Below are 12,179 nucleotides of genomic sequence, written 5' to 3'. Positions count from 1 at the left end.
ATTTATGAAGTGATAGGATGATAAAAACTTAAAACAGGTTTTTTGGGAAAAAATGAATTTACACAAAAAATTTGGCCAATGTATGGTATACACTTCTCTAAAGTAAGAGATTCTGGAGTCTGTTAGATTATTGTTCCTGTGGACATATTTAAACAATGAGACAAACAATGCATTTCTGAACGATTAAGAAATGCCTCAGAGGGAGCAAGGCATGAGACTGAAACTCAGCTAAAATGGTGTAGGGGTTTACTGTGAAATGTGATTAAGGTTGTTATACAAATAAAACAACAAAACACAAAAACATAAAGTTGAGGAGTCCAATATGACAGAGGGCAACTTCCATGCATCTGAAAACATGAAGGATTAGCCAACCATTTAAAGAAGTCACCCAATTTTTAAAATCCAAGAATTTAATCCAAAAAAATATGACTATATTCTTAAGCAGATTTCTTGTGATTCAACCTAATGCCGAAGCAGGAGTATTTCACAAATTTTGGGCCAGTTACTGAAATCTGAGTTGAAAATATTTGATATTTATCTTTTGAATATATATTATATGGTCTATGGTTCCAATATCATGAGACTCTAAACTGGATAAAACTTATGTCAAACCACCTGCTCATGTTATATGTAATCCTTTCACAAATATTTTTTTCATTCCCTATAGGTTAATTCCATTGTCCTCCTAAAATAAAACATGAGAACTTTGAAATAGCTTTCCTATAAGATTGAAAATGAATTATTTGCAATCCCTTTGCTGTGAAGGATTGTCCTTGTATCCAACATGAGAAGGTAAACTGAAGCAAAAGTTAACAAGCGATTTTGAAATAAGTTGGGCTAATAATGATACATCTACTTAAAAATGCCTCTTGATATTGGTACCAAGTATCTGTAAACATTACTCTGGCATAGTTCATGTATGCATAATTGGTATTGTGATAAATTTTAGGGGAGTACAAATCATGATTATACCACATTTGCAGAATGAACACATTCTGTTGTTAATTACATGGGCACATGTATATTTCTAATCAAAAATTATTTTAAAGTTTTCTCTATAGATATCTTCCCAGGAATAAAAGGCCTGAAGTTCAACTCTCCTTAAATTTGCTCTCTCCTATAACCACTAAAAATTATCTCCCATAGCCTAATTTAGGCATTCTATTTAAAACTACATAAAATAGATTTATGTCCTTCCATTAGAAAGAATAACATCCTCAGGCCATACTCTTCATTTGTATCACAAAGAACATTTTGCTTTTAAACAAACTAATTATTGTATCTATTATAGCAAGATAGGATCATCATAAGTTTCACAAGGAGGAAATTATCTTCCTTAAATATTTGATTAATACCTTTTAAAAGTCCACATTACCTCTTCCATCACTTGATACTGTGACCCAGCCCGGCTGGGAATTCCCTTCCTTTGTCCACTTCAGATTCAAAGGCCTATATTCCTGTTTGTGATTATGGAAGGTTAAAAATCAGACAAGCATCTGTTTACACTTGAAAACAAAACCCCAAGAACACACACTCCCAGGATTTCAATCATGGCCCCTTCTGACACACTTCCGTGGGCTCCTGCAAAAGAGTGTCACAAAAACTCACAGTGAAAATGACTGGTGCATAAACAATTCACATACAAAGGGCTGGGGTCCCTTCTGGTCAGGTTGGCAATGGTTTTCTTCAAGGTGGACCCTTGAATTTTACATTTTGTGGTGGCTAAGGGTTGTTTTGTGTTTTTTGTTTGTTTGTTTGGTTTTGGAAGTGTCAAGGATCAGTTCTGTGGTGTCATTTAACCACAGACTGGGAGCAACACGCATCTGTGGCATTTTAAAATGGAATTGGCAACTGCATGACATTGAAAATGCATATTACACTTACAGTGTCTAGACTTTCCTATGTGTGCTCAGTTACAATTAGTGAAGCAAAAGTATACATATCACCCCTACTGCTATTCTGTTGCTACAGAGCCATAAATGTGAAAAGCAATACTCTGAAATAAAGATTTTTGTTTTTTTCTTGGTTTTTTTTTTTCTTTTTTTGCCCTAGCCTACTTAGCAGCACAGTTTAAGTAAACACAAAAACTGTGGTTGAGATGCTTGTCTTTCCAAAGATGTAAACATCAGTCCCAGTGTCGTAAACTTTGCTGTATCGAATGAGACAGAAGATCTGAGGCAGAATGACTATCACACGCTAGTAACAGAAGCTTGCAAGCAGTTGGAAGGTTTCTGTAATTTCTCAGCTTCATTGGATGGGGGGTCCGTACTTGCTCGGAAGCTGAAGGCTGGGCCAGCTCCACCGTGGGCCGGACTCAGGCCAGGGTTCTGTCTTCGGTTACTTTCAACAATGCTGGAAGTGTTGGAAGCCAGGCTCTCTCGAGTACTAAAAGAGTAAAAAGGTTTTGTTTTGTTTTTAACATAAATAATTATATATGGAGCCCCAGAGGAAGAGCCAGTGATGTAGTTAATGGATTTCCTCTGTTGGTTCATAATGTCATATCAATATACTATCTCAACCTGATTATTCACATATGTTCCTCCAATATGAGCCCCAGCAGTTTTCATAAGACATGTTATGATCAGCAGTACACTAAGTGAAGAAAGAGTTTAAATATAGCTAAATGCACTTTGAGATCTACCCCCCCACCATCCACCATCTTTTCATATTTATGGGAACTACTTCAAAATGATAAATGACAGATAGTGATCACATTATTTTTAAAATTAATAGTCATAAACCTATATATGTAATGGCTTTATTTTAGGCTGGGAATTCATTGGCACAGCTGTTCCTGAATAAACAATAATTTTACTCCAGTGATTCTAGCTGTCTCTGCTGTAAAAAATTAGCAGATTTTAACTCTGATGGACTTCAAAATGTCACTAGCTAATCTCTAGCACTTAAAAAAAACGTTGGAATAACATTTTTCAAAACAATTCATCCTGTTTCAAATTCTTACACTGTAGTTAAAGTGCACTATATAGAAGATAAAGAAACTTAGCTTTTCTCCATTTCTTTGGGAAGTTTATACTCCTTTTAGTATAAAAAGCTTTTCTCTTTAAATTATTCTTATGGAATGGACATAATGTATTATCTCAGTTTTTTTTTCCAAATTAGGAATATTTGGATTCACTTTACTTAAGATAAAGATATTAAAAGCATTTAACTTTCCAAACGTCAAAGCAACAGCAGTTAAAAGATCACTTAGTTTTACTGGGGGAAGTTGAATGAATGTCATGATCCCCAAGATGGTAATAAGAAATGTATTAGCTGACAAACAGTCTGAAGAAGCTATAATCAAGTTTTATTCATCCACCTCAATTGAGTGGATTTAGGTTTTATAAAAGATTCAGTGAGGGTTGGTCCTGATGACCAATGTACGTTATAAAGCTAATCAATAGCACAAATATGTAAGTGGTTCTGACTCAAAACCATTGAGTTGTTTGTTTAGTTCTTGAGCAGAAGAATGAACAAATCTGTATCTTTAAGAAGCTCTGATGGAACTAGCTCTCTGTAAAAGGCTATGATGTGACCTGAAAGGCCAAGCTTCTTGTGGTTTGAATCCACCAGCTGCTCCATGGGAGAAGGATGGGCAACTTCCTCTCGTACAAAAGTACAGCCTCTGTAAATCTGCTGGAGGGTCAGCTATGAAATGAGCTGGTTCAAACTCAATGATAATGAATGAATGTTTGAATGGTGGATACAACGACTAAGCAATTAATTTATAATCACTGTGAGTTGGTTTGCGAATCTATAACCTCATTTTACATATGGGAAAATACGTCTTTTAAGATTTAAAGGACTTGCTCTAAAAAAATTATACTGGTTTACACACAAGGTTCATAAAAATTAAACTAACTTTTAAGGTTATTAAATTAGCATTTATTGAGTACTGACTGCATGCTAGGCATTAGGTCAACTATTGTAAACATGCATTACCATGTGGTTGTTAGGTGCTGTTGTGTTGAATACAACTCACAGCGACCCTATGAACAACAGATTTGAGTCCTGTCTTATCATGTGCCATCTTCATCAACTCTGACACACTTGAGCCCATTGATAGTCATGGTGTCAATCCATCTCATTGAAGGTCATCCACCTTTCCAAGCATGTTATCACTTCTCCACCGTGCAATTTCGGAACTGTTTGTGCTGTAAAAGGTCTTTGACCACTTTTGACCTTAACAAACAACTTTCTGGTGATACTTATGCATATTAATTCAATTTCTCCAATAAGATTTATTGCATTATTGTTGCAATAATGAGTAAAGTCAGTGACATATATGAGGGCCCTGGATATTACTTTTATTTCCTAAACAAAGCTAATGTCTCAAATTTGTAAGTTATTTCTTTCTATTTTAAAAAAGAGTGCATAATATCAGGATTTTACTGAAAGAAAAATGAGCCCAGGAGCTCCAACCTTCTACACTCGATGCATGTTTTCCTTGGCCCAAATTCCACAGTATATGCTCATGAAGTACATTAAACAGATAACTCGCTGACACTTTTGACCTTTGGTTTTCACATTATATTTATTAACCAGTCTTTGTCTTCAGGTTTGGAATGAAGGCTTTCATCTCAAGATTGTTTTCATTCTCTCCTTAACATTAAATCTCATATGAAATAGTTCAAAAATCCTACCTTTTTCTTTTCTCCATATCATGTAGTCCTTTACAAAGAGGGCTATGTGATTTTAGATGGAGCTCAACATCATTTCTTAGCCTGGAAACCTTGGAGAATGGAGTAGATCTTTTTATTTTGTTTTGTTTTTTGTTTTGGGCCTCATAGCACTAGAGAGATGTGGGTACAGTAATGCCATTTGGCAAAAATATTCCTCATGTAAAGAGTAAAATATGCTGTAACTCAAATAACTCTCTGCATAGACCATTCTGACACATTAAGAAGGCAACTTAATTATTGAGGTAGCCCAAAATAAGCTTGTACCTGCTTCCTAATAAAAGAATGAATAGTAGTACAATATGAAAAAACAAAAAAAACCTGGGATTTGTGAGATGTGGCTACTATATAAAAGGAGTATCCTTAGAATAATCTATTTCTACTATGAAAAGATATTAACTTCAAGTATATTTTTAAATATTTTAAGAAATAATCTCCACAATAACTTCTACACTCAACCCTGTAAATTTAGTGATGATAAAACATACTTGTTGAAGAGACTAATTCAACTCTTTGATGAACAGTTCTGCTTATTTATCCAAAACAGATCTCAAAAACCTTTGAATATTATGCCTTGGGTAGGTTTTTCAGTTAGAACCCATTAAGCTGTTCCCAACTTCTTAGCAATGTTTGGGAGTATGGCAGTTTTCCCTCTGTGGAGATCCAGGGGCCAAGATGGCAGCATGAAGGGTTTGGAACTGCAGTGTCAGAAATTATTAGACAGGTAGAGTCTATATAAGAAGAAACAGAACATAAAGGTACAGGTAGAGAAACTACATGTTCCACAAGTAGTTGTTCTGAAATTCTGCCATGGATCACAAACCTTCAATTATGTTCATTTGGCATCCATGATTAGAAATTAAAGAACGATAGAGCAGGCAAAGGGAAAGAGAAAGCATAGAAAAAGAAACATTTTATCTAGTTAAAAAAAGTCTTTATCATAATTTGTTAATAAAATAATTTCCTATAAAAGGGCTAGAAGTTTTCCAGCTACATGGACAATTGTGGTTCCGAGGGTCTCAATGGGCCCTGTGAGGAATGGGAGGCAGAGGACTGGAGTCCTTGGCCTCCTCCCATCTCCATGGTCTGCATTGGACATTACACTTTTATACAAGTTTACAAGTGTAAGCTTGCCAAAAAGGATACATTGCCCATAAATAAATAAATAGATAAAATTTTAAAACTAATCAAGAACTAGTTCTCAAAAAAATAAAACAAAACAAACCACCAAAACTCCAACACCTAATATTGAACAAAGGGCGCATTGGTGGTATAGAGGTTAAGTGCTTAGCTGTCAACCAAAAGGGTGGCAGTTTGAAGCCACAGTTAGTCTGTGGGAGAAATGGCTAACAGTCTGCTGCTGCAGAGATTATAGATTTGGACACCCGATAGGATAATCCTACTTGGTCCTGTAGGGTCACCATGAGTCAAAATCGACTTGATGGCAATGGAAATTAACAGGAAAAACAGACTAACGATTTCCAATCACGACGTTTGTGATGCTCTGTTTGAAAACTATCCATTAAGTAGTAAAAAATACCATAACAAATTATAACTCTTAAGAGTGAAAAAGATCTTATCAAATACAAAATTCTACCTGAGTAGTTAAGATTAATTAGGAGTGTGAAGTCTTGGAATCACAGTTGAAGGAAAAACATGAATAGTTATTTCTGCATCCCAGAGTCACCAATCTGGAGTAGAACTGAGAAGGAGAATTAGGTCCCAAGTTGCTCTTGGAGGTGAAGAAAAAGTTAAGGAGGAAAAAGGAAGATACACAGATATTTGCTTGTGTTTTTAACCCCTGGACAACTTCAGTGCTTTGGACAGAAGCATTTAGCATTACATATGCTCAATGTTCAAGTCTTTGATTATCACTGCTAACTAAACAGGAGTTCTTGGGTGGTTCAAACCTTTCATGTGCTTGGCTGCTAACTGAAAGGCTGGAGGTTCAAGGACATCTTGAAGCACTTTGGAAGATCTACTCCCAAAAAAACCCAGCTAATGAAAAGTACGTTACAGTCACTATTTGATACATGGGAGGTTGCCACGAGCTGGAGTCAACTGCACAGTAACCGCTGTGATTTTATTAATGTGAGGGGACAAAGACTCGAGTGAGTGCAGTGCTTTGGTGAGCTGACTGTAGGACAGTGGAAAGTACTGGCACACGCTCATCCTAACAGAGCACAGGCTCCTATCCTTTCTGGGAGGAGACTAAGATTCTTCTCTCTATACACACAAGCAGTGAGAAAAAGGAGAGAAAGCAGGAATTAAAATGGCAACAAGCTTCTAGATTTGTGGAAAGATGTCGACACCTGTTACTCTATTCTACTTCCAATCCCTATTTTCTGCTGACTGCCATTCTACTAAAAAATTACTATTTTTGAAGGACTTAAAACAACCAAAACAGCCCACCAAACCATCAAACAACAACAAGCGTTTTCACATGAGGATGGAGCCCCTGGGTGGGACAAGGGGTTAAAGTGCTTGATTACTAAGAGAGACACCGGTGAGGGAGCCCAGCCTGAGGAACCTCAGAAGGAAGGCTTGCTGACCTACTTCCCCAAACCTGGCCATGGAAAGCTCTCTGGACCACAGTTCTGTTCTCACACATAGGGTCACCGTGGGTCGGAGTAGAAACTGGTTTGGTTTGGCCTGAGTGACATATGTGGTGGCAGTAGGAATGTTGAGGGACAAGAAACACTGGTCTTAGAGCAGACTGATGTGAGTGTGAGGGAAGGGGCCAACCCACCAGTCCAGATTGGTGCTCGCTACAGCTGCAGAAACATTTTATTTTTTTCAATTCCTGAAAAAGAAGTCAGAAAAAGGTTGTTAACAATGCAGTCCACACAAGGGGTAACCCTCACTCACAGCGCTTTGGCTGTGGCACCAGAAACATCCCGTGTGGCCCCGTGTGCGGGGCAGCCAGGGGCCCCATGCCTACCGTGGGGAGTTGAACCCGCTGTCCACAGTGATGCTGCTGCTGTCCATGCTGTCGAGCCGCGCCGAGTGAGTGGCTCTCTGGTTGCTGCTGCTGTCGGTTTCTTTCGGAGCCAGGAGGGTGAGGTTCTTCTCGAATTTCCTCTGCAAGTCCCTTTCCTTCTCCCGCTCGAGGAGCCACTGCATGGTGCCCACGTCGTCTCTGTTCTTCTCCTCCTCGGTGTTTTTGTTTGCCCCTTCCTCAGAGTCATCATCATCGGAGACGTTGTAATAGTCAAAAGAGGCCTCCTGGTTGGCCCCTGACTCCTGCTGGCGCTGGGAGGCGGGCAGGGCCTGTGTGGCCACGGGCCCCAGGGATGGCTCGAGTTTCTCACATCGGCCTGGCAGTGTGTCGGCAGGTGTCTTCGGGTGAGATTTGAGGAGGGACAGGCTCGATTTGTGATAGCTGTTTACAGACAGGGTGCTGTGAAGAGGTTTGAACAGTGTGTCTTTGCTGAATATCTCTTTCCTCTTGTCCAGGCTGCTGGGCTCGGCGCTGTGATGCTGGATGAGGCGTCCATTGGCGATTCCTTCAGCCACCGAGCCTGAAGCTGCTAGGCCTCCGCCCGGACCCTTTGGTGACTCCTCTTTATGCCCTAGGGGCTCCCTGGAGGAATGGGGGGTCTGCCTCTCAGACTGAGGCAACTTCTTCACCCCTTCTGCCAGGGTCAGAGTGTCATGGTCCTCCTTATTCTTCCCCAGAGGCGATGGTGCCGTGAGCACCGTCTCACTCGAGGTGTTGCACTGGAAATAGTCGTCTGTGGCTGTTTTTGTCGGACAAGAGTTGAGTTCACCGTAGGATGGCAAGCTCTCGAGTGGTTTGCCTGGTTCCAAAAGGCTACACGCACTGGAAGGTTCCTTGCTGCCACTGACTATTTCTGGAATACACACCTCTTTATAGCCTGTGGAGGAAAGGTGAGCCCTTTGATGGCTGGCAGTCTGAGCAGGCCTTAAAGTACTGTCATCAATGTAGGACTGGCTGGGTGTCTGGTCGTCTTGGCTGCAGCCTTCAGCCATGTCTTCCGGCGTCCCTAGGGAAGAAGCACCCAGAGGGCCTTTGGAGTTCTCCATCGATCTGGATCTCTCCTTGGCTTTGTTGGACCTCTCGTTCCTGGACCTTCGGTCCTGAGTATGGCTGTGGCTTCGATGCACTTTCGAGTGGGAGCTTCCCCTGGAAGGCTCAGGAAAAGGCATTTCAGTTCTCCTTTTGGCCAGTTCACCGGAGACGTCCCATTCTGGCGTCATGGGGAAATGGGACTCAAGCACGTTGGTGTTGCTGTGCATGATGAAGTTGTCTCCTTTGTGTTCAATGATGAAGCAGCCCTCCCTGGGCGCCCTGGTGAGAGGATCACAGAAGTCATATTCTCTTTCTCCCGGGATGTCCAGATGAGAACCGTCCGACGGGTCTCCTTTAGACACACGCGTCTTGCTGTGTGACCGAGATTTTCCATGGGACTTCCGATGCGTCCGACTCTTTTTACTCCGTCCGCTGTGATGGGCAGAGGACCCAGCTTTACTCCTATGGGCTTTTTCTTCTTCAAGTTTTTTCATTAGTGCAGTGTGCCGCATGACATTTTCCACGGTCAGGTCCGGGTTAATGCGCCGGATAATTTCCATCTCCACTTCCCTTGGGATGGTCGTCGGGGTGTCCTCGTCTCTCAGGGGCCACTCTTCGGGAGGAAACTGGGCAGAAAAGTTGGCCAGCTGTTTGGTCTTGTCCTTTTTAAAACTGAGCCGGAATAACTTGAGGCCGAATTTTTTAGACTGCTTTTCGCTGTCTTTAGGCTTGGAGAGGGTTTCTGTCTTGTAAGAAAAGTTGACAGTACTTTTGCTCTTTTCAGTGGGTGGCACCTGGCATAGTGAGGGAGGGCAGTAAGGGTCTTTGCATTCCTTGGTGGATTTCCTCTGTAGAGTTGATGCATGCATGCTGTGCATGTCCTCTCTACAGCAATGGCAAGAGTCGCAGTGGTTTCTGGGCAATGTCCTTTCCCTGACACAGCCTGAGGCAGAGGGCGTGATGGTTCCGGGTTGTGGGGAGGTACACTGAGACCTGTCAGGTATCCTCTCATCCAAATGGTACCACTTACTGTTAGTTCTTATGAGGGAAGGGGTTATGAAGTAAGTCTGCGGGGTCACGATGAAGTAACCATCTGGAGTTGGATAGATTTTCCTCTCCCGCACCAGCGTGTTCAGCGTGTGCCGCAGGATTTCTTGGCTTGGGGTTGGAACGCCTGAAAATACACAAACAAGAATGCTCAGGAAACCAAACAGGGAGAACATGGCTGGTTCGTGACTTTCAGAAATCTGTTAATTTTGTCAAACTTCAAAGTCTTACCATATGGCAACTGAGCAGGATTCAAACAGAGGTGTTCGTTATGTTTAGTGTGAATTCTAGTTTTCTCTGATAGACCTGATGACTACTACTACCTATAGAATGGGAAAATATTAAGAAGTCAGGGAAAAAGAGAAAATTTTAGTTAGATGTCGTTAAATTGTCACTCTTGTTATAAAGCCCTTATTGAAATGAATCATGAAAGACAGAGTATGTTTTAAGTGAGGAAAAATTATATTCTAAGTGATAGCCTATACGTTGATGGAAAAGGCATTTTCAATAAAAGTAACTGGTAAGGAGGAGTTCCACTCCCAACTCAATGTCAGCTTTACCAGCCACTCAGTGGGAGAGAGATGGGCAATCTCCTCCAGCACAACTACTGCCTCTGAAAACCGACGAGAGGATCAGCTAGGAGTTAGTTCTGACTCACCTGCACACAACAGCATGGTTTACATAGCTATCTTAGAACAGAAAATAAAATTTTACATAAGTACAGGTCATCATATTAGAAATAGCCTAATATTAAGTTTACTTAATTTAATGAATTATATAAAAAGGCAACCAGACTTGAGCATTGCTTATGATACTCCTCCCTTCAATTACAAAGCCACCTTTTCAGTTTAACCCTCACCAGTGACCACAGCACTGGTGAGGGTCAGGTATCGACTTGTCACAAGTCAGGAAGGCGGATTTGTAACCGGAGAGCTATAAGGATTGCACCAATAAAACATTAGATACTTTTTCTATGTCTGACTACTGAGTCCCAGGCTTCTGTATTTCATAAAACTGAAATTCCAGAAGAAAATACTAAATGCTTTTTTGTGCAATGACTAACATTGTTTTCAATGAGTTTTATATATATTCTAATTGCTGTCTATCTTAAGAGAGTATCAATTCCTCCAGGGAATAGCCCATTTATTTTCTTTCTCAGTAATTCTCCATTCCTATGCCAGGCACAGAGAGGGTGATAGCACTTAGGAGACTGATCTGAACAACAGGTTTTGCAAATAATTCAGGTGAAGTAACATTATACTGTCCACTGTTTGTGACCCAGAAAATGACATGTTTATACGATTAAATCTACTGCGGTAAAGACAATGTAAAGTGTAGACTGAGAGCTTGGGCTTTGGGACCAGACTGCTTGGATCCAAATCCCAACTTCTTCACTGTTAGCTGGGACCACTATGGGCAACTTAAAGAAACCCTCTTGAGTCTTAATGTACTGTTATCAAAGTGTGAATAACAGTAGTATCTATCTTTATGGTCTTGTGTGTTTAATGTATGTAGAACAGTGTCTGACACATCATGAGTGATCAATAAATTTTAGCTATTAAATCTTAAATTTGCATCAGGGTCCATGTAAACACTGAACACAATCAAATAACATCGTATAGCATCCTAGAGAGGCTGGGGAAGCAGAGCAGTTTAGGCTTCCCTCATCCCTCCAAAACTATGAAAGATTAATGGGATATGAAGGCATTAGAATGATTCTAGTGTTCTCAGGAAGGGAATCCATGAATTTAAAGTAAGATATACACAGAAGGCATCCTTGGTAACTGAAGTAGAAAAGATGGCTTTGCTTACAGATAATGGTGTATCCCTGGGTGATGAAAAAGTTAACGTGCTCCATTACTAACTGTAACATTAGGTATAACTAACGGTAACAAGAGGTGCCTTGGAGGAAGGCATTGGTGATCTACTTTTGAAGAAGTAGCTAGTAAGAAAAAAGAAAAGTAGCTATTGAAAATACTGTGCAGCACAGATCTACTCTGACAAACATGGGTCATCATGAGTTGGAATGAACTCAATAGCATCTGCGACTGGTGGTGATGGATAACTAACTAATGTATTGTTTAACATAATGATAAAAATTTCCAGTTGCATGGCTTCTTTTATGGTTATCCTCTACTTATGAAAAATGAACATTAAATTTTATACAGACTATTTCAAGCCTGGTAGGATATGTATGGAGCTCTGGTGATGTAGTGTGTAAAGGGATGTGCTGCAAATCCAGAAGCAGTTCGAATCCACCAGCTGTTCCATGGGAGAAAGATGGGAAATATCCTTCCACACTGAAAACCCTCTAGAGGGTCAGCTATGAGTCGGTTCTGACTCAAAGGCACCTGTTGTTGTTATGTGCCGTCGAGTTGTCTGCAACTCATAGCGACCCTATGTACAACAGCCCTAAACTC

The 12,179-nt window shown here is 40.4% G+C and overlaps 1 protein-coding gene across 1 annotated transcript in view; it reads right to left on the bottom strand.

The window, feature by feature from the left end:
- Positions 1 to 1,746: 1,746 nt before the first annotated feature.
- The window catches only part of STOX2 (storkhead box 2), a 187,482-nt gene continuing 177,049 nt past the window's right edge, over positions 1,747 to 12,179 (bottom strand). Inside the window, exons 3-4 of the mRNA XM_006882232.1 lie at positions 7,621 to 9,886; positions 1,747 to 2,385 (exon numbers count right to left, since the gene is read on the bottom strand). Coding sequence (XP_006882294.1) covers positions 2,190 to 2,385; positions 7,621 to 9,886 — 2,462 coding nt within the window. The 3' untranslated portion in view covers positions 1,747 to 2,189. The remainder of the gene's footprint in view (positions 2,386 to 7,620; positions 9,887 to 12,179) is intronic.

The sequence above is a fragment of the Elephantulus edwardii genome, unplaced genomic scaffold (genome assembly GCF_000299155.1).
Source record: "Elephantulus edwardii isolate Elephantulus edwardi_28Jun2011 unplaced genomic scaffold, EleEdw1.0 scaffold00018, whole genome shotgun sequence".
In the NCBI taxonomy this organism is placed as follows: domain Eukaryota; kingdom Metazoa; phylum Chordata; class Mammalia; order Macroscelidea; family Macroscelididae; genus Elephantulus; species Elephantulus edwardii.
This window is presented reverse-complemented; position numbering and strand designations above follow the sequence as displayed.